The sequence below is a fragment of the Daktulosphaira vitifoliae genome, unplaced genomic scaffold, assembly GCF_025091365.1.
Source record: "Daktulosphaira vitifoliae isolate Bord-2020 unplaced genomic scaffold, ASM2509136v1 Scaffold_7, whole genome shotgun sequence".
Lineage (NCBI taxonomy): Eukaryota > Metazoa > Arthropoda > Insecta > Hemiptera > Phylloxeridae > Daktulosphaira > Daktulosphaira vitifoliae.
Genome location: NW_026099578.1, coordinates 12,937 through 35,276, shown reverse-complemented (window position 1 = coordinate 35,276; position 22,340 = coordinate 12,937). Strand labels below are relative to the sequence as shown.

The 22,340-nt window shown below is 34.6% G+C and overlaps 1 protein-coding gene across 12 annotated transcripts in view; it reads right to left on the bottom strand.

Annotated features, from left to right (window-relative positions):
• The window catches only part of LOC126908779 (uncharacterized), a 39,938-nt gene extending 33,086 nt beyond the window's left edge, over positions 1 to 6,852 (bottom strand). For 5 of the 12 annotated variants that reach the window (XM_050691050.1, XM_050691054.1, XM_050691056.1 and 2 more), the window contains exons 1-8: positions 6,801 to 6,849; positions 6,694 to 6,736; positions 4,317 to 4,352; positions 3,575 to 3,610; positions 2,683 to 2,718; positions 2,330 to 2,350; positions 1,605 to 1,640; positions 1,248 to 1,406 (exon numbers count right to left, since the gene is read on the bottom strand). In XM_050691050.1, the coding sequence (XP_050547007.1) occupies positions 1,248 to 1,406; positions 1,605 to 1,640; positions 2,330 to 2,350; positions 2,683 to 2,718; positions 3,575 to 3,610; positions 4,317 to 4,352; positions 6,694 to 6,736; positions 6,801 to 6,803 (370 nt within the window). In that variant the 5' untranslated portion in view covers positions 6,804 to 6,849. Of the gene's footprint in view, positions 1 to 1,247; positions 1,407 to 1,604; positions 1,641 to 2,329; positions 2,351 to 2,682; positions 2,719 to 3,574; positions 3,611 to 4,316; positions 4,353 to 6,693; positions 6,737 to 6,800 lie in introns of all 12 variants that reach the window. The other 7 variants (XM_050691051.1, XM_050691052.1, XM_050691059.1 and 4 more) reach the window with 7 other exon arrangements.
• Positions 6,853 to 22,340: the final 15,488 nt, after the last annotated feature.

Below are 22,340 nucleotides of genomic sequence, written 5' to 3'. Positions count from 1 at the left end.
AATTTTTTGTGAAAAAGTTGTCATTTTAAATCCCCCCCTGTGGGCAGGTTAAGTGTCAGATTTACAAAAAAAATATACCAAATGATAAGTAAAGACATCAAACATCTATATAAAAAAGAATTATATTGATATATTTATTTTTGAAAAAGTTATGGCACTTTTAAGTAAAAAAAATTGAAAAAATTTCGAAAATTAGCGATTTTTAAATTTGGATTTTTTTGGAGGTTTCCCCCATTTACGGGGAACGATGGTATTTTTTTCAATTTTTGAGGGTAATGTCTTCGACTAGATACAATTTGTGATCTTTTGACGTATCATTGAAAGAAATAGGTTCGGTGAGAGCTGAGACAAAGTGGTAACAGACAAAAAAAAAAAAAATAAATATATCTTAGTAAAACANAAAAAAAAAAAAAAACACATCTTAGTAAAACCAATACCTTCTCGGCTTCGCATCGAAGCTAAAAATAAATAGATCTATAAATTCCAAAATACTGGTTTAAAACTTGTTAACAACCGATTATTTTGAATGTGAGATCATTTTTTATTCTATTAGCTTCGATGCGAAGCTAATACTTACTTTTACTATTTTGTGTTTTTTTTTGTGTCTGTTACCACTTTTTCTCAGCTCTCACCGAACGGATTTCTTTCAACGATACGTCAAAAGATCACAAATTGTATCTAGTCGAAGACATTACCCTTCAAAATTGAAAAAATTTCCCTCGTTCCCCGTAAATGGAGGAAACCTCCAAAAAAATTAAAAATTTAATTTGTGATCTTTTGACGTATCATTGAAAGAAATCCGTTCGGTGAGAGCTGAGAAAAAGTGGTAACAGACACAAAAAAAAAAAATAAATATATCTTAGTAAAACAAATACTTTCTCAGCTTCGCATCGAAGCTAAAAGACACAAAAATTTAAAAAAAAGTAATAAATACATCTTGGTATAATACCTTATGAGCTATGAATCGAAGCTAAAGGTTATCTCGTATACAAACATTAATTTTTACAATAAAAAATATCGTAAAAAAATTAATAAAATAAATACCAAGATAACACCCCAAATATTACAGTATCCTCCATTTCCTTCTTTGAATTATCTATGATACTAAATTAAGCAGAAAATGTTAATAACATTATTTTAATACAAAATTTAACTATACATAATATACAAAATCAATATTTGGGTCTTACACTAAAAATAAATAGTTATAAAATTTATCATTATATTTCCAAATATTATTAATATACCTTCTTCAAAGTCAGGGTTATCGTATACATAATTGCATAAAGGACAACGATAGCTTATCTTATCAAATTTCCAAGTATCTATACAACCTTTGCAAAATTTATGTGTACATACTCCTATTGATGTATCTGGATTATTATCCCAACAGACGGAACATGTCTCTAAACAAAGTGATATTTTAGTTTGACATGATTTTTTCTATACAAAATTATGATGTAGAAAATGTTTTGGAATTTTAACACTACGATAACTTAGCTACACAATTACTCAAATTATCACTTGACTTATTCATAATAAATTTTCATTAAATACTAAATTAATAATTAATAATATAAAAAGTTAATTAAGTTTTAACTTACGATCTGCAATTCGGTCATCGCCTTGAATATCACAAGCTTTGAAAATACATAAATAAATATATATAATATAAATCAAATACATAGACTGATATATCATGTAAGAAATAAATAAGATTAATAGTAGACCATACAGTCCTAATAATGTATGTTCATCCATATAACCGTGATGAAATTTATATATAATTATCAAACATTGATTCATAAAATATACAAAATATATTACAATGGACACACTCAAAATCGTATCCTAATAAAAACTCTGCGCAAGCACAAAAAAAAACATTGTATAACGCTAAAATATGAACAGATTGAAATGTTTTTTTCATGATACCTCGGAAATTGATCCCGTTTCTAGACGGGTCTCATGAAAATTTCATACATTTGGTTTAAAAACCTTGATGTCAATGGGGGTTTTTGTCAAATAGGGTCGAAATGTTAAAGTGCGCGGACGAGCGGCAAGTTTTTTCGACCTTTGCCAATAATTTTCCTGGAGTCTTATGACCGAATAATTTCGTTAGAAAAAATATTTTCAAAATCGGAACACACTAAGTAATTTTCACATAATAGCGTTTTTTTCTTGTAATATAACATGTTTACTATCTCATATAAATTGCAAATTATGATTTTTTTTGCTATTTATTTATTATTGTGTTATTCAATAATTTATTGTTTATATCATCAGATTTAATAAATTCTTAATTAATAATGATAAAATTTTAACTTACGTTCTTCGTTTAAATTATCGCCTGGGATACCATATAATTTCAAACATAATAATAAATAAATATATTTATTTATACACTTATAATCATTTATTTCTTAATTTGAAAAATATATTTCAATAATAGTTCATGAAACATAAATCATAGGTCGAAGAGACACTAAAAAATCGGTACAGCTTTCCTAGTCTCTCTCTATTAATTATTTATAGATTTATTCAAATTCTAAAATTAAATTGCACAAAACATTTTTATTTTATATGTAGATATACTGTTTACTAATGGACATTGTGAAAGTATGTAAAAAATAACACTTGAATTCTTTATTAAAATAAAGAGTTAATTACGTTTTAACTTACGTTCTTCATTTTGGTCTTCGCCGTGAATGTCACATGCTTTCAAAATAGATATATAAAATCATCATTTATATTATTAATCATTTATACTATGCTATCGTTTAATTATTGATTTATAAGAGCTCTATTAACAATATCATACATTTCGTATCGTGTGATGTGTATTACAATCACCAAACATGTAAAAATAAATCGTTATAAAAAAATGATACTGGATTTGTGACTGTATAGTGTACCTGGGGACATGTCAACAATAATTTTTCAATCTCTACCAACACACAACACCAAGAAAAATGAGACAAATTTTACTGAAATGTCTACGATAAACACCGCTGGATCTCGTGGTCCTTAATTACTTTACTCTAAGAAACATGAATATTATTCATTGAAACATATAATATTTTTATGAAATAAATACTATAAAATTAATTTTTTAAATATTTTAACGTATCAAACCAAACTATTCTTCCGTATTTTAAAAGTGTAGCATTATCTTCTATAAATCTGCCCCACTAAAATGTTGTACTCTGAGTTACGAAAACTACATTTCTTTTTCTAAAATCTATAAATGGGTATAACTCTTGTTCGTAAAGGAAAACTTCAACATTTCTTTTGTTGGCTTACGGTATTTTATAGCAAACTAAAAACAATCTATTTAAGCTAATAATGTGAACTGTATTTTTACGATATGACTTACATTTCTTATACGAATAAAACTTTCAGAACGCAAGTCCTACCATTCGATATTTGGTTTACCACTGACTAACAACAAAAAAGAGTTACGCCGCACCACCCCATGCCTACTTAATAACAATATAGATCTCTTATCCTCTATGTCGACCTATTTCAATAGTCAGAAATATAATATGAAATGACTAATTTACTTCTAACTTACGTTTATCATTTTGGTTATCGGCTGGGATACCATCTGTTTACAAGACATAAAAAATAATATATAAAAGGTAATGGGTTTATCATAAACAATTCCGTTTTTAGTAAAATAAATACAATGATAAGAAAAAATTGTATTTTTTTTAATTACATATATTTTTTGATTTATTAGTAATAAATTAGTTTTTAAAATTATCCTTCATAACTTATAGAGATGTCAACTTTATTTTTTTCAAATGGCAACGTACATAATTTATTAGCTTCTTTAACAAATAATGATGACATATGAAAATGAGTAGTAGATAACAACCAGTAATTTTATGAATTAAATCATTATCATTAAATAAGCTAGTAAATTATGTACGTTGCCACTTGATAAAATAAAGTTCACACCCTTACAATTTATAAGAGATGATTCTAAAAGGTAGTTATTAGCTGATAAATGAAGAAATATAAGAAACTAAAAACAAAAACAATTTTTTTAAATATTTATTTTGAGAATAATTATGTGGTTTATGATACTCTATGATATTTATATTTTTATATTTATTACTTCCACAAAAATGTTGATATATTTTTGTCAAAGTAATAAAAAAAACATATTTTTTATTATTTTATCTTTACTATTATGTATTTTATTAATTTATTATTTGCATCATCAGATTTAAGAAGTTCTAAATTTATTTAGCCAAAAAAATCACTTGGATTCTTTTTAGAAATAAAGAATTAATGAATTTTTAACTTACGTTCTTCTTTTTGGTTATCGGCTGGGATACCATATGCTTTCAAAATACATAAATAAATAAATATATATATATATATATTAGAGTGATCCTTAGTTATAGATTATGAAAAATTTCTTTTAGAAATTCCTTGGTCTCATCCACCAAATTTGTTTATATACATGTAAAAACGAACCAAAAAAATTTCACTTCAATCAGACGAGTTTAACCCGTGCCTACTCGGGTTTAAAAATTGGACAATTGGGGTAGTTTTCTAGTGTTTTGTACTTAATTCGTAAATGAGCGATAATAGAAAAAAAATTATAGTATATAAATTGTTGATAATATTAAGGNTAGAAAAAAAATTATAGTATATAAATTGTTGATAATATTAAGGGCTATAAGTTTTATTCTTACACATTTTTTTTTAAACTCATTAGTTTTTGAGTAAAATTTAAAATTATACTATATGTTATCGATTTGCTGAAATTTATTTATATTATATATTTATTTAATTATATTTTATATATATATACAGGGTGATTTTTTTATCATAACCCACTCAATTACTTGCAGAATAATAATAATTTAAACATTTTTTTTTTTATTATCTTTAGTTACACATTATTCTTGAATTTTTAACTATGTAATACTTTTTAAGTTCATCCCTTATGCCTTGGAGGGGGGTCAACTTTGTTTTTTTAAATGGTAACACATATTTTTAATTTAATAAAATGTTTGAGTTTTTAATTTAATAGTAAATGGCATTTGAATTTTTAATATAACTTTATTAGCTTATTAGATATAAACATTTAAAGTTTCAAAATTTTGAGTTAATATACATGTATAATACACATGGGATTGTAAATACAGGTAGCTAATTGGATTTTTATGACATTGCTGTCTCAGTCACGGATTGTTTATTATCAATTATGATTATCAATAGATATACTTTCTGTATTGTCAGTTAGTGTATTTATAAACTAATAACAATGTGCCTTACTACAATTGATAATAACAATGCTGTGTACCTGCTAATATCGATGTTATAAAAAACCAATTAGCTACCTATATTATACTATATTTTATCGATTTGCCGAAATTGGAATATTTACGAATACTACATTATATTTGACAAACATTTAGAGATACGAATAAATCTTTTATACAAAAATCGTTTATTGTTTAATTATTAATAAATTCAGCACAAAACCGTGGTGTGGGCTAAGCACCCCCTCCATCCACAAAAATATTAAAAATACACAGTTGAAAAAAAATTGCTGATGTTACAAATGTATAAATTATGCTAATTGTTTTTTTCAGTTTCAAAATTCTTTACATCATAATAAAGTTGATTTTTTCCTGTCGGGATACTTATTTTTATAATCCTTGTCAATTTGTAATAAATACCGTTTTTGATTTTCATCATTGGTTAAAATTCTGTTGTACTCTGTTATAAGTTATACAGTGTAAAAAAAAATATTGATTAATTCGATACATCAACCAGTTATAACAACATTTATGTATACTGTGGTGACTGATTATGATATATACAAAAATAAATCACAAAAAGAGTATAAAATAAATTGTTATATACAGGGAGANGATAATAATAAAAAAAATTGTTTAAATTATTATTATTCTGTAAGTAATTGAGTGGGTTATGATAAAAAAATCACCCTGTATATATATACATATATATTGTATTTATAGTAGCATGATTAATTATATTATTAGATTTAATAAGAAGTATAACATTGATATTTCTAAATACTTTTAGTGTGTAAAACCAAACTAATCGACTTAATTTAAGTGAGTAGACATTATCAACTATGAATCATGTCCACTAAATTTTTGTATTCTGAATTAGGAATATCACAGTCTATTATAATCATATCAGTGCGTACAATTTTTCTTCGTAAAAGAAAAATTGAATAATAATAAATATAATTTGAAATTAAATATTTAGTTATAACCAAATCAGATAGGATAAGAAACAAACATATAAAAGGGAGTATAGATCTAGCGTCAATCGTGGATAAGGTGAGAGAAAATAGACTTAAATGATTTAGTTATGTTATGAGTAGAAAAAAATCGGAAGCTGACTCTCAAACAGTATTTCTATCATTAAAAAAATACGTTATTTCATCACCTATACAATTAACTCCAAATATTTATTCGTTTATTTTGATAAGAATGATTATTACCCGAGAAATAATTATGTTATATTAGCACTTTAATTTACTAAATTACTAAAGTTAGATAAGGTCCCGCACTGGGTAACCTCTCCACAAGTTATTTTTTTTTCATAATAACTTGTATATAATAATAAATTACAATAATTACTTATTGTATATATTATATAAATTGTATCATTTTCTATAATAAAAAAAAAAATTACCTGTGAAAAAAAACAAACTCAAACTCAACAAGACTGGATAATTCTGTAAAATAATAAAAGCATAATTACAATTAAAATGACTAATTATATCATTACAATGTACAAACCATTTTTATTTATTTTCTTTTTTTTGATGCTATACTTCCACAATTTTCTTCGAGCAAATGTCATACCAAAAATAAATGTCTTTATAAAAGCTTCTTACTGAACAAATATTAATAAGTAAACATTAAAATTGAATTATTTATTACCTAATATATATAAATATACAGAGTGCCTATTGAACTATGATATACGAAATATCTTTTCATATATTATTTTTAATTTTCAGAAATTAATAATACTCTAAGTTCTATAATTTTCTAACGAAAGTTTTGTCTACTCCCTCTCTCCCTTATAATTTTGTAATATTATAATATAATAATTATTTGTTTAATCAAATTAAAAATTAGAATAAAAAATGATCTCGCTTTCAAAATAATCGGTTGTTAACAAGTGTTAAACCAGTATTTTGGAATTTATAGATCTATTTATTTTATATCTTGACATTTATGAACCACACTACTTCTCCCGTCAAAGTATAAAAATTCTAATTAACATTTTTTAAATTTAAGATATATTTTAAAATGCTGATACAAAAATTGTAATTTCTTTTTAACTATATGTATGTTTCCATAAAAAAACAAAAATTGATATTTTTTAGAATGAACGAGTAAGGTAAGACCAAATTATTTTTTAAAAGTCATAGCACGTAAGATATAATAATTTCTGATAAGAAAATATAATTTTATGTTTATACCTTTAAAGATATTTTGTAAGTCATAATTGAACAATCGCTATATATATTATTAATGATTCCTTTAAATATGTCTACTATAGTTAAAGAAAATAAATTAAAATCATAATATAGTAAATCATCTATTATATATACATTTTCAGTGATTGATTCATCAATAGCTTTTATATCTATTTAACAAGTTTTTCAACAATCAACTCGTAAAATTGCTCTCTGTATTTAAACTACCACTATTTCTTCAATTCTTGTAGTTCTAAACAAAATTTGCAGTTTACACTTGCTATTATCAGTATTATCGAAAGTAAATAGAAAATTTCGTGATTCGTCCATGTTCTACATACATGTTAATTTTTATCATCATTGATGATGTTATCTACTAGTTATTTAATTATTATTTCTTTATAGAATATTTTTAATGTTCATGTGGTAGTAAATAGTGTATCTTAATTCAATATCGTAGTTAGGAGCGGATTAGTTAACAAATTTTGGACAAGAAATCATTAAGTTGTATGCATATTAATAAATAGAGTGATATGTAGCCCTATTGATTGAATTCTGTGTACATATATTCCGCCTCATTTCCAGCTTGATAAGTATCATTAAATGAACGAAACACCCGGTGATATTCACGCGGGTTCGTTAACGTTCGTGGTTTTATTTCGTCTTAAGTCAGGTTATGTCGAGAATAAGGAATAAGGACATTGTTCTGTATGAATTAATGTAAAATTAATTTTACAATAAATAATTATAACGATGAAATATATTATACAAGAACCATAAAATCTTATATATACCAAAGTGGATAGGGGGACACTTAATACTAAGGCCAGAATGTCGCTGATATAAATGAATAATAAATTATAAATGTGAGTAAGTCTTAGAAAGAAGATGAAAAAGTATTATACTTATTGGCTATTTGAAACTGTTGATGATAATGTTGAATGTAGACCAACGTGTACAATATGCTGTGAACAGTACTGCGATGTATGTCAAAAATATTTAGACCCAATGGCGATTTACTGAGGGCACAAAGGTGCGACAATCGCAAAGGTGATATTTTACTCATACAACAAAACGAATACAAAAACGACTGGCTCGCAAGTCGCCATAGAGCTTATAGCTAAAAAATGCTAAGATGGCGGCGACAATGCAGATATAGAGAGAAGATCGACAATTCGTTATAGCACTACGATAACATAAGTAATCATAACACACAATTCCTCGACAGCATATTGATATGTATTTAACGATCATTAATCCTTATAGTATGATGTGTTCGGGGTAGTAAATATAATAATAATGACAACAATAATAACAATAATAATAAGTAGTAAACCAATAGCGTTTTTTATTAGTCACTACAACAATAATCTTAATTATACAATAATTAAATAAAGTTATATTTTGTTCCTCATAAAAGGTCAACGTGACAGATCGAAAAAACGAATATGAATATTGTCCAGCACCGAGCGACCGGTTCTCACCGCCCGTCGGTCACCGCAAATAGCGCGCGACCTGTCGGACGTGAAGAGGAAGCGCCGCGATCGCCATCCGGTGGTAACACCGGAAATGAGAAGCGACCGCGACATACTCCCCCCCCCAGTCCGACCGGTCGGCCCTACAGTGTGCCTAGGGCAGCTGGTCAGGCGGAACGTCCTCCAGCCCTTCAACATCCGACATATAGATGGGGGGCGCGTTCAGTATGGATTCGACGTCCGGCTCCAACTCCATCTGCTCCACCGTGTCGGGCTGTATAAACGTACATAAGGTCGGATCTGTTCGATCACCTCCCACAAATACGACCGGCAGACTATGGCGACGGTTTCCGTTCGTATCTAATGTAATAAACAAAAAGAAAAAATGTGAGAATGCCAATAGCTTGTAATAAACAAAAGGAAAAGATAAAAAGGGGATATGCCGGGAATATGCTTGTAATAAACAAAAAGAGAAACGTGGGTATGGGTATGTAGGTAGTTTTGTAATAAATAAAATGGCTATAATAAGGTGGCGAAGGAATGTTGTTAAATGTGTTTGGGGCTCGGAGTGTGAAAGGGAAGAAATGTAAAGAAATGTAACACAGGTGGCCAATAAGGAAATAATAATCGTAGCAGGCGTAGTGTAAAAAGGATGGGTACCAATGGAAAGTAAAAGTGTCTATAGATACCCGGCAGTGACTACAATAAAATGAAATAGAAAGGGATCTCGGGGTATGTATGCTTGTGTAAAAACGTCTAATGTATGAATAAGATGGAATTACAAAGAAGGGTCACTACCTAGCTCCTGCACAGAAACGCGCACACTAATTTCCGGCGACTCACAAATATCGTGTTTTTTATAAAAATATTTCAGTTTATTCTCAATGACCTATCTTGTTCTAATTGTTTATTACTAAAAAATTCTTCAGTAAAGGATCTATTATAAACTTATTATATAAACAAATGTTTCACTTACCTCTGACTATCCTGATATTCTCTTGAGATGAATGATGTTGTTGATGTAATGATTATCGATGTATACGTTTACGCATTAATGCACGCAATTATATTTATACGGTTTATATTATTATTAACTCGCATGTAACTACTTTTCTAGTACAATTCTATATTAAATCTACCCAAGGTGAAATCTAAGTTTATGGTAACTCTGTCTTTTTGCAAAAACTTTTGTATATTTATGTAATATAGTTCTTAACCTTGCATATGGTGTTTTACCTTAATATATTTATTATTTAATAATTTATAAAGCAAATGAACAACTTCTAAGCAACATAACTGTCCTGTGCAACAAAACTATTTCCAAGTGGCNTAGATTTCATATAGAATTGTAACTAAGAATGAAACATAAACTCACGCACATTCACTTTTTGTATCTTGGTTGAGTATTCCAGAGAGCCGTAGAGATGTATAGATAGAATGGCAAGGCGTCCCAGTATTCGCTAGAGGGATGTTCAGAAATCGTACCACTGCGAAACAAGCCACACTAAGGGAAGCGAAGCCGCAGAGGAACCACCCGAATTTGGGGGAAAATGGCCTTTTTATAGCCTGCAAAACTGGTTTAGCGATCTCTGGTGAGATTCTTGAAATATTTTTTGCTGTATTTGATTGGTTAATGTGATAGAATCTTTTACGTGGGCATTTTATGGAATGCGTAAGAGGGAGGTTAAATCTTGTGTAAGGGTATTATTTTATTAATCATCTTATCCACGGGGAAACACTGATTTGGTGATGTATTTTATTAAATATAAGTATTAATTATTACATGTATTAAAATGTGATACTACACTAATACGTCCGAAACCCCGTGCCGACCTCCGACCTCCCTCTCCGAGATCACTCTCTGGCGAGGTATTTGACGTGGTGGCATAGTAAGTGTCTGGCTTGGTGCCCCAGCGTGTAATATCACTAGTTCTTGAANCAGCGTGTAATATCACTGGTTCTTGACTCACTGTTCGAGCTGGGGACTGTGTCCGTTCCGGAGTCCGGTTGGAACGAGGACGGAAACGACCGTTCTCGTCGCGCATATTGTGACGGTTAGTCACCGGGCGACTTACCGATGCCGGTGGTCGTTCGAGACGTTGTTGAGCCGGCTGCCGGGTACGCGGGGTGTGAGGTATCGTACGTCTCACTCGCGTTCTCCAGCCCCGTGGTCCGTAGCCTTCCATGGNCACGCGTTCTCCTGCCCCGTGGTCCGTGGCCTTCCATGCCTCCTGAGCTGCGACCACTATCGGCGACTCCTCTCTCGTAGATGGCCCAGAGTAGAGGGTTGGCGCGGATCTCCCATAACTCCGCCCGCCTTGCCCTCTCGACCGTCCATTCCGTCGGAACGTCGTCGGCGGGTTCCCCCATTAAGGTGGATACCCCTCTCCTCATCTTCCGCATCACGCTTCGCATCATCGCGACGACCTCTGCCGTGGCGGCACGTGATAGGCGATTGGGTCGGTTTTGGCCTGCCGATCGCCTGGAGTGTAGTCTTGAGACCGTCGGCTGGTGATCTGCCATTCTGTAACCAATCAAAATCGTTAGAATACTCCAATTGAGCTGCACGTTTAAGGGCCGAAACGTGAAGCTTCAACTGACTTTTACCTTTGGTTACATAGACCCCCTCACCTGATCTTTTACCAATTTGCAATGGACCTAGCCATTTTGGTGCAAAACCCGCATGAAATTTCTTTTCAGCGTTAGACAGGGGATGTGCGCGGTAATAAACCCAATCCCTTTCCGTAAAACGATCTAGGTGATTTTTTAGCCGGGTAGGTGTGGTCCTGCGATGGCTTTTACCGAAGTTCAATCCGAGTTCATCGGAGGGTTGCTCTCCCCCCCCGGAAAAATTTATTTTTCCACCGGATCGTCCGGTGTTTTCAGATTTTCCCGGTTCCTCTGTGGAAAATTGAACTTTTTCCGGTAATTCTTCGGTAAAAGTTTCTGTTCTACTGGACAATTCCTCCTTTCTTTGGGTATCTCCTAAATTTTCCGGTTTTTTACCCGTAGAACTGATGTCCAGTAGCCAATCACCGGGAGCTTTTGCTTCGCGTCCAAAAGCTAAGACTGATGGTGTGCATCCCGTCAGTCTGTTCCTGCGGTTTCTCACTGAAAAAAGAATACTTGGAATGCAACTGTCCCACTGGCTATGTGGTTTTTCAATCAGCGCAGTCCGTAATCCTTTTTTCAAGTCCTGATTTCGGCGCTCAACTGGATTTGCCCTGGGGTGATAGATCGGTGTCGTCCAACCTTGTGTTCCCCACTTCTCCAGTGCTTTCTCCATTGCTTTGGAGACAAATTGCGTTCCGTTGTCAGACAAGAGCGCTCGAGCGTAACCGAAACGTGAGAAGAACTCTCTTTCTAACGTATCGGTGATTGACTTGGTAGTGGCCTGGCCAAGTGGATAGGCCTCCACCCATCTACTATAGCAGTCCGTTGCTACTAGTAGGCATGTTTTCCCGCGCGCAGTCCTGGGATATGGGCCCATAAGATCAATACTTATGACCTCTCATGGCTGGCGTGGCTTCTCGGTGTCATCGGATCTTGCGGTTTCCGATTCAAAGGCTTGACACATGCGCAAATGTGACACTTCGCGACGTATTGTCTCACCGATTCCCTAATACCGGTCCAGTAGAAACACTTACTGATGCTACGGTAGGTTTCTTTTNGAAACGCTTACCGATGCTACGGTAGGTTTCTTTCCAACCTGGATGCCCGGCTAGTTCATGGTCATGATACCTCCATAGTAGGTGATCAGCCATGTCCGACGGAACGACGATGATGTTTTCGCCGGATCCCTCCGGTCCTTTCAGTAAAATACCGTTTTTCAGGTGGTATTTACCGAGAATGTACCGTGGAATTGTATTTTTACCCCGGAGTGTCCGAACATTTTCGGCCAAACTTTTGTCTTCGGTTTGCCACTGTATAATGTCCGAAACACTTATATTTTCCGGGTAGTTTCCGTCAAATATTGCCCCTATGTGATCTTCTCCGGAAAAATCATCCATTGACGGTGGATCATGGAACTTTTCGTCCAAACTTCCCTCATTTACCGGTGCTTGATCCACGGGGTTTCTTTACAACGCATCTGCGGCTTGGTTTTCGACTCCAGGCACATGTTGGATATTGAAATCGAACGATCCCAGTTGTAACGCCCAACGAGTAAGTTTACTGTTGGTGTCTCTGGTGTGATGAAGCCATTTGAGCGCTAAGCTATCGGTAAGTAATGTAAACTTACCGGTCTCTAAGTATGGACGGAAACGATCAACGGCCCACACTATGGCTAAACACTCTCGTTCGACGGCAGAGTACCTTGTCTGAGCGGGAGAAAGTTTTCGGCTGGCATATGAGATAACCCTTCTCTGGCCGGTTTCTTCCCGCTGGAACAGTACGGCACCTACTCCTACTTCACTTGCGTCCGTTTGTAGAAAGAAAGGTTTACCCTGAAGTGGAGAACAGAGTTTAGGTGCGGTAGCCAGCGCTTCCTTGAGCTTGTTAAATGCTTCTCGCTCCCGTACTGCCCATCGCCATTTAATTCCTTTTGCTAAAAGATCTGTTAACGGTGCGGTGATTTCAGTGTAGTTTGAAACAAACTGACTATACCAACCACATACCCCGAGAAACTTTTGCAAATCTTTTACCTTTTTTGGTTCAGGAAAATCGGCGATTGCGATTAACTTTTCTGGTTCCCGATCAATTCCGGTTGAATCAACAATGTGCCCGAGAAAATTGATCTGTGAAACCCCAAAATTACATTTTTTTTGTTGAACAGTTAACCCGTGTGTTTGTAACCGTTCTAGGACTCGTTGTAGGTGATTGAGATGTTCGTCCATACTCAATGAATACACCACAATGTCATCCAGGTATACAAACACGAATTTACCAACGTATCCACGCATAACCTCGTTCACCAACCGTTGAAAAGTAGCCGGGGCGTTTTTAAGGCCGAAAGGCATTACTTTAAATTGGTAGAGGCCCATCTGTGTGCGAAACGCGGTGAGTGGTCGTGACGCTGGTGTCAGACCTACTTGCCAATAACCGGACTTCAGGTCGATGGTGCTGAAGACGTTAGCGCCACCCATCCCTCTGACCATGTCATGTAAGTCGGGCATTGGATGTGCGTCGGACTCCGTCTGAAGATTGAGTCTTCGGTAGTCGACGCATAACCGCTGAGAGCCATCTTTCTTTTTAGCGAGAACTACGGGAGCTGCCCATGGCGAGGTACTTGGTTCTACAAACCCTTGCTCCTCCATTTCTCGCACCATATTAGAAATGATGTCCTGTTTCTCACGATTATATGGGTATGCATTTAAGGCAGCTGGCATATTTTTGTTTAACCGGATATCATGTTCAATGATACGGGTTCTTCTNTTTAACCGGATATCATGTTCAATGATACGAGTTCTTCCGACTTCCCCGGAGAAAACTTTAGGGTACTTTCGTATAATTGACCGCACTTCTTCAGGATACTCTCCTTCCGGTACAATTACTTCTTGAACAGACCCTTTCTTCGATTTATGTTTTCTCCAGCACACCGTTGTACGTTTTTCAGTACCCATGTGAATGGTACACGCCTGGTAATCCCATGATACTTCCTGTTTCACCAAAAAGTCATGTCCTAGGAAGATGTCCCCAATCAAGTGGTCGAGTACTGCGGCTCTGAACGTCACCTGAAGTTCAGACACCCTTGCTGTGAATTCAGCGTACTCGTGAACCTGCACGGTCCGGTTGTCAGCCATAGTGACCACATGTGGTTCTTCTTCTACCAATTTCCCATATTTTCGTGCTACTCACGGTAAAACGTAAGATCTTNATTTGCGTGCTACCCACGGTAAAACGTAAGATCTCGTGGCTTGAGAGTCTAACGGCGCAACAACTATTCCCGTAGGGAACTCCAGTTCAATTGCCGGTAATGGCACATTGTAACTTTTTGGTGTCCCGGTTGATGTCGCTTTTTTACCATTCTTGGTTGGGTTTGAATGACGCATGGTTTCTACCGTGATCTTCTCCGGTTCCGAAAACATATCTGAATCCTGGTCGGATTCTGTTCGGTTCCCGTTGTCGATAGAAACATTTTCTCCGGAGAAAAGTTCAGCTGCCCGGAGACGTATATTGTATAACGAATCCGTGTCAGATTTTCTCCGTCGATTTTGAATTCCGCGGGAAGGAGTGAACTCCTCAGAGAGTTTTACCGGGAAAGACTTCGGGACCGACAACAAAGTACTTGTTAGAAGGTCTTGTTCCGGGTCTTCCGGGATTTTGTTCGGTAAATGGTCCTCGGAATGTGCTGTTAATGTTCTTTGGTCAGGACGCATTGAGCTACATTCCAGTATTTCCGAAACTTCTCCCTTTTCGGTTTTCTCCCGAAAATTATCCTTTCCTTCGGATCCAATTGCGGCAAACTGCATTTTGGTTTGTCCCTCCGATCCCTTTATGTGTTCTTGAGCAGAACTTCGGGCTTTGGGACTTTTTTTTCGGCGGTTTTCGGGTTTTAACACTTTCTGTCCGGGCGATTTTCCGTGGATCGACCGGAACTCTTCCCGTTTCCCGAATCCTTCCGGTTTTTGTCCGGGCAGTTCGCCCACCAGTGACCGTACCGATTGCAGTTTTTGCATCTAGCCTCTTTATCAGGCTTCTTCTCCGGCAGTTTACCGTTTGAACTCGGCGGTGGTTTTTTATTAGGCCATCTAGGGCCGTACCCACCAGGCGAAAACCTCTTTTCTTCGGGTTGCCGTTGCTGAGAGAAGTCTTCATTATCCAGATCGTTAGCCAGCTCAAACAGATCGTCTATTGACTTCGGTCGCCTAACACGCGAGTGTATCCGATAGTCTCTGTTCATCAGCGCCACGATAAGATCAACTAGCTCGTAGTCCGTAAGCCTAGAGACTAGTCGGCGGGCTAGCTGGCACTTCCACATAATGAACTCGCTTAACGACTGGTTCTCTCCCTGAGTACCATTGTGGAAGTCGTTGCGAATTTGTGTCCGGATAGACTCACTATTGAACCTTCGCATAAACTGTTGTCGGAACATATGCCAAGTTGGGTTCATACAGCGTATGGTTCCCCACCATATTCCGGCCTCCGCCTTGAGTTGAGGTGCTAGAACTTGTACCCATTTGTTTAATGGTAATCTAGCCTTATAAAGGACCGCTTCAGCCTCCGATATGAACGTAGTCGGATCTTCCTGTCGTTTGCCGGAAAACTCCGGCAGAGAAGCTCGTGCTAAAGACAGACTGTCTAGCGAAAGTAGCGAAGACTCGTTAAAAGTCACTTTTCTCCTATTCTGAGTCTTTTCCTCAGCGTAAAGGTGACTTTCCTGGACATTTTCTCCGTGGATTCGTGTTGATTCACGGTTTGCACCGGAGAATCGTAAATTTTTTCCGGAGAAATTGTCATTTTGACCGGAGTAAATAGGTTCCGGCTGACTCAAACGGGAAAACGATGGGTTTTCCCGGAACGGAACGATGTTTCCACCGGAGAAATCCTTATTTTCAGCAGGCTCATTCCTTAGCCGTGAAAATCCACCGGAGAATATAAAGTTCGTCGGTGCCACGGGTGGGGGGGTGGGAGAGGGATTTCGACTTGTCCGGTCAAAATCGCTCTGCGTACCCGTACGACGGTTTTCCCCCGTTTGGAACCGTGGTTCTCCCGTCCTATCCGTCGGAATTTGCTGTACAGAGCCGGATTGAGGGACGGTTCCCTGGTTCGTAGTACCTGTGACCCCCTGTTCATCGTAGTTGGACAAGTTGACCTGCTTGATCAAGTTGTCCAACTTTGCTTCGAGCTGGGCAATCTGTTCGCGTTGCTGGGCGACTGTTGCTTCCAGTACCTCGTTCCGCTTGGCGTTGTCCTCGACGTACCCACATAATAGCATATATGTGTCATATGACAGTGACCAACTGTCACGGTCATCTTCGGAGCGCCTATCCTCTTCCGTGTCATCCGGTTGCCCGGGCCTCCCGTTAGGGATATGTTCGTCCTGGGGGGGAGGATTACTCAGTGGGTCGGGGTGAAATCTTAGATTCGCCGCGTTTGTCCCCTCCTCCTGTAAGATATGGTCTTCCAGCCGAACCATAAGGTCAGCCTTGGAGCCCCCAGTTGCGAGTCCCCGTCGCGTAAGCTCCCCTTGCAATTCTCTTATTGTTAACTCAAGTATGGTCTTACCTGACATAATGAGTGGTGATATAACTAATAATAGAATGCAAGTAGGTCAATGGGAGATAGCGGTGCACTGATCACGTGTACGGGAAGTGTGGGTTTGCCTAATTTATTTTTAGCTCAAACCACGTTTATGGGCTATAATTAATATTGCCTGGAATTACTTACTTATTCACTTAACTACCCCAAAAGTTTAAGACTTATCTTAATTTGGGCCCTTTAAAGATTAAGTCAATAGAAGCTTTAAGTTCCTTATTTTGCAAATATTTTATTAAGGGTGCTACAAATAATAATTGCTGTAATTATTTAGCACTTACCTTAATAAATTCAGAGACTGCAAAAAAAAAATTCCTTATCCTACCGACTGCGCCACTTGATGTGTTCGGGGTAGTAAATATAATAATAATGACAACAATAATAACAATAATAATAAGTAGTAAACCAATAGCGTTTTTTATTAGTCACTACAACAATAATCTTAATTATACAATAATTAAATAAAGTTATCTTTTGTTCCTCATAAAAGGTCAACGTGACAGATCGAAAAAACGAATATGAATATTGTCCAGCACCGAGCGACCGGTTCTCACCGCCCGTCGGTCACCGCAAATAGCGCGACCTGTCGGACGTGAAGAGGAAGCGCCGCGATCGCCATCCGGTGGTAACACCGGAAATGAGAAGCGACCGCGACAAGTATCATTAATCCATTCATTTTTTATAAAACTTGTTGTGCAATGCGTTTTTATGTAAAATTCCACAAAATATTCATTAATTATAGAATTAATAAGCATATAGAAATTATAGAATTTTCAGCGTAGACTCGTTTGTATAACTTTCAAATTTCTTAGACTAATATTTATTACATAATTAATAAAAAAAAAATTTAAAGTTAAACATTCTTTTATTTACGTGATATTATCTTTTTTTTTTTACTGAAATTTATACCTTATTTTTTAACTAAACATTAATGTTTTATTAGCAATGTAGGCTTTTAAACATTTTTCAGACATATTTGGTAATTTAGTGACACGCTAGTTAATCTCATTTTTTGAAAATGATATTACAGATTCAAAAAAAAATAAAATTATAAAATCATTAACGTTTAATGGTGAATATAATAGAAATTCGTAAATATTTTTTTATAATTTTGAAAAATATTAATATTAAAAAAGTATTTCATATCTCTTTTTCGAATTACATTGTTTTTTTGTAGACAACATGCTATAATAATTTCGTGAGTTCCTAAAAGCACGTTATTCCCATCGATCTTTCAATTAATTGTTGTTTGTTAATTAAGTAATTTATTTTATTCTAAGAAATTTCAATTTAAATAATAATGTTCTACGCTGAAAATATTATTAAAATAATTTCTATATGAAAATTAAAATATTTGAACAAATTCAATTAAATTACAATAATTAATGAATACTTTTGGAAGAGATGGAGGGATGTTATTAAATACAATATGAGTACGGCTTATGTGAGCGTAGATGATGTGGGAGATCTTGTTAAGTGGAAGTATAGGATAAGGGTGACCTACCCCGTGTAGTTGGGATTAAGGCGAGGGAAATATGAATGAATATTTTGGGGAAAATAACGAAAAACTTATTGCGCGACCTGTAAAGTATTTTTTTTTTTTATTCAAATTCTCAGAAAATATTTTTTTAATGTATATATAGTAATTTACTACATAATTTAATTCATCGTATGATAAAAATAATATTGATAATTTTTTTATTGATATCTTTTAGTTCAATGTTTTTCCAATTTGAATTATGAAATATTTTCCATGATCATCCTTTATATCTTATGATGGTATCAACTTAAATATATTTCAAATAGCAATACAAAAATTAACTAACTTATTTATAACTCATTTTTAAAGGAGTAGAGAACACCTATGCTAGACAGAATTAGTGGTAGGACTCACTGAGCAATCGCTCAAACCGCTACCCAAGAATTGGTGCAGAGAACAAAACAGGAAAATCTGGAAGTACTAGGTAGTACCTAGACAATTTAAAATGATTATCAAGACCCCTGGTTTACTGTTGGGTGATCTTAATAGCATGACTAGACATCATGCGCGAATGTGAAGCCTTGTTTTTAAACTACTTGAATAAACTTTTTCCTGAAAAAGAAGATATTAAACCCCTAAAACCCATAGAGATACTTAATTTCGCCAGAAAGACAGGACTCTTTGGTCATCTTTAGAGGTGACTTTATGGTTGGTAATGTATTAACACTTTGGTGATAACACTTAGGTGGATAAACCGAATCAAGACAATTCGGTATGAGGTGCGCACAATGGACCAACAGGTCTGAATGCATGGGCGTTATGTCCACCTCGATAATAACTAAAACTAAAACTAACTAGCTTATTTAATAGATAATGATCTTGTTATGAAAATGACTCTTTGAAATCGACTTTTAGTCCAGTATTTAGGATGTTGTTGATATATTTATACCTAGGCGGATGGAAGAGAATATCTGGGAAATATCTAATATAAAAATCATAGCACCCATTCTTCATCCGCAGTTATTATTTTAAATTGTTAATTTACTTCTGAAATAGTGGTCCATAAGTCGTTATTAACCAGTTATTTTGTTATTAGATCATAATCTAAATAATAAGCTAGTTAATTATGTATGTTCCCATTGGAAAAATTTAAGTTCACACTATGAAAAGGAATAAGGGATGAACATAAAAATACTACGTGATTAATAAACGGAAACAACATTCAAAATTATCATAGTAATCATAATTCACAACAGTTTAAATGAATCGTTCTGTACATAAACATACCTAGAGAATATTTGATTACAATTTTTGTGATAGATATTTGCGTCAACCTAGTATTTATTTAAATTAAATTAAATAAAAATTTAAAAATTTAACCATATGGCTCAGTGTGATATTATTAATTTTTCAAGCATTTTTATTATAAATATAAGAAAATAGCAAATAATTATCAAAAATTACAATCTATGATTTCACCAAAAGCTGCCAAATACCTTAATCGGTTATACTATTAATCACAATTGTAAAATTTTTTACAAAAACACTTCAAATTAGCTGATATTCTACAGATATATACATTTTTATGATTTATTTCCCACAGTAANAAATGAAATATCGGCATCTAATCGGCGAGAAGATAGGGTAGGAATGTTTAGGGATGATCTAACGGACGAATAATCATGAGGTGGGTGTTCAGTATTAAATAAAAAAGCGGCGTAGGATAGGAATCGGTTTTGCACTCTTTCCAAGCGTAGTTGGTCTTTGGCCAGATATGGGTGCCAAACAACTATTCCATACTCCAGAATAGACCGGACAAGAGTGAAATAAAGAGAGCGTAGACAGGCATGGGACGTAAAAAGACTAGTATTACGCTTTAAGAAACCTAGAACTTTCAAGGCTTTACCAACTGTGATATTTAAATGCTGCTCAAAGGACAAAGATTGAGAAAGATGGAACCCTAAATCTTTAACGGTAGTGACACGTTCAAGAGGAGAGCCATTCATGGTATATTGATAAAAAATAGGAGTTCGTTTTCTATGAAAGGAAATAGTGTGGCATTTACTTATATTGAGCGAAAGGCCAATATGCTGGGTCCAACGAAAAAAAGAATCAATATCTGATTGAAGCTGGCTGCAGTCAGAGATGGAATCAACTTTAAAATAAATTTTAATGTCATCGGCAAATAGAAGGACTTTGGAGAATGAAAGGCAACTACTAATCGAGTTAACAAAAATATCAAACAAAAGAGGACTAAGATGTCCCCCTTGGGGAACACCAGAATGAGTAATGACTGAGTCCGATGTAGCACCATTGATTTTCACAAATTGCCTTCTTGAACTGAGATATGACTGGAGCCATGATAGTAAAGGATTACCAATACCGAGCGATCCCAATTCAGATATAAGACGTCTGTGGCTTGACAACCATTTCGAAACTTTCTAATATGTACGTTGTGAGAGCTAGTGTACAGGTGGTAGTAGATTTGCCTGCCCGAAAACCATGTTGATCACTTACTAGTATATGGTTAATACTTCTTTTATACACCTGTATATGATGGATTCAAACAGTTTAGGTATGTGAGGGAGGATAGAAATAGGCCTATAATTAGAAACGAGTGTTGGATCACCAGATTTTAAAACAGGAGTAATAGAGCACGTTTTCCACACAGTAGGAAAAATGCCCTCATCGAGTGAACGCCTAAAGAGAAGAAATAGAGGGTACACTAGAAAATTTTGGCAATTGTAAAGTAGACGTGCGGAAATACCATCAGGCCCATTGGAATTTTTATTTTGTAGTGAGTTGAGTGCAAGTTGCACATCATCAAGCGTAAAGTGGCAATTAGAAGGAAGTTCAAACGGATAAATATTATCTGTAGAGGGAATAAAAGGAGGAGAAACAGAAGAGTTATACACGGAGTAGAAGTACTCAGAAAATAGATTAGCATTATCACGAGGGTTATCAGCCGTAATGTTATCCCAATGCAAGGTAGAGGGCAATGTGTTGTGTTGGCCTAAAACCTTAAAATGTTTCCAAAAGGAAGAAGGATTGAGAGTGAGCAATTGCTGTGTATAATTAATATAGGACTGATAATCTATTTTAGATAACCGTTTACATTTCGCTCGAAGCTCAGAAAAAACTAAGTAGTCACTCGGCAACTTAGACTGTTTAAAAATTACATGGGAACGTTTTTTCTGTAGAATAAGATTTTTAAGTGTAGAAGAGGTCCAGAGAGGAAATTTCGGTGATTTATAGGTTTTAGTAGGGACAAACAGCTCAATGGAATAAAGCAGGGCGTCATTAAATATTTTAAATATATTTTTAATTTTGAATAATATTAGCTACAAGTAATCAATATTTATTATCTTTTGTGATTTTGAGTTTTTTGTATAAAAGAGATCAATACGCAATAAAATACCAGTATAGTAAAAAACCCAGCACAGTGGAGTCGCGGCATAGTGGGGACGTTGCATAGTTGGCTCCAGTATAGATTTAATCTGACAGTGATTAAAATCACTATCATAAGAAACGCTTCGATGCAAATCAGTAGATAGTGTTTAATTCTAAAAAATTGGTGGATAATTACAAAAGCTGCATGATCTGCTAGTTCCTTATTAATACCCTGATTAAGATAAAGAATGTCGAATGAAAAAGGGATTATTAAAAAATATTATTTCTCATAAAAAAATTGTGTTGATTC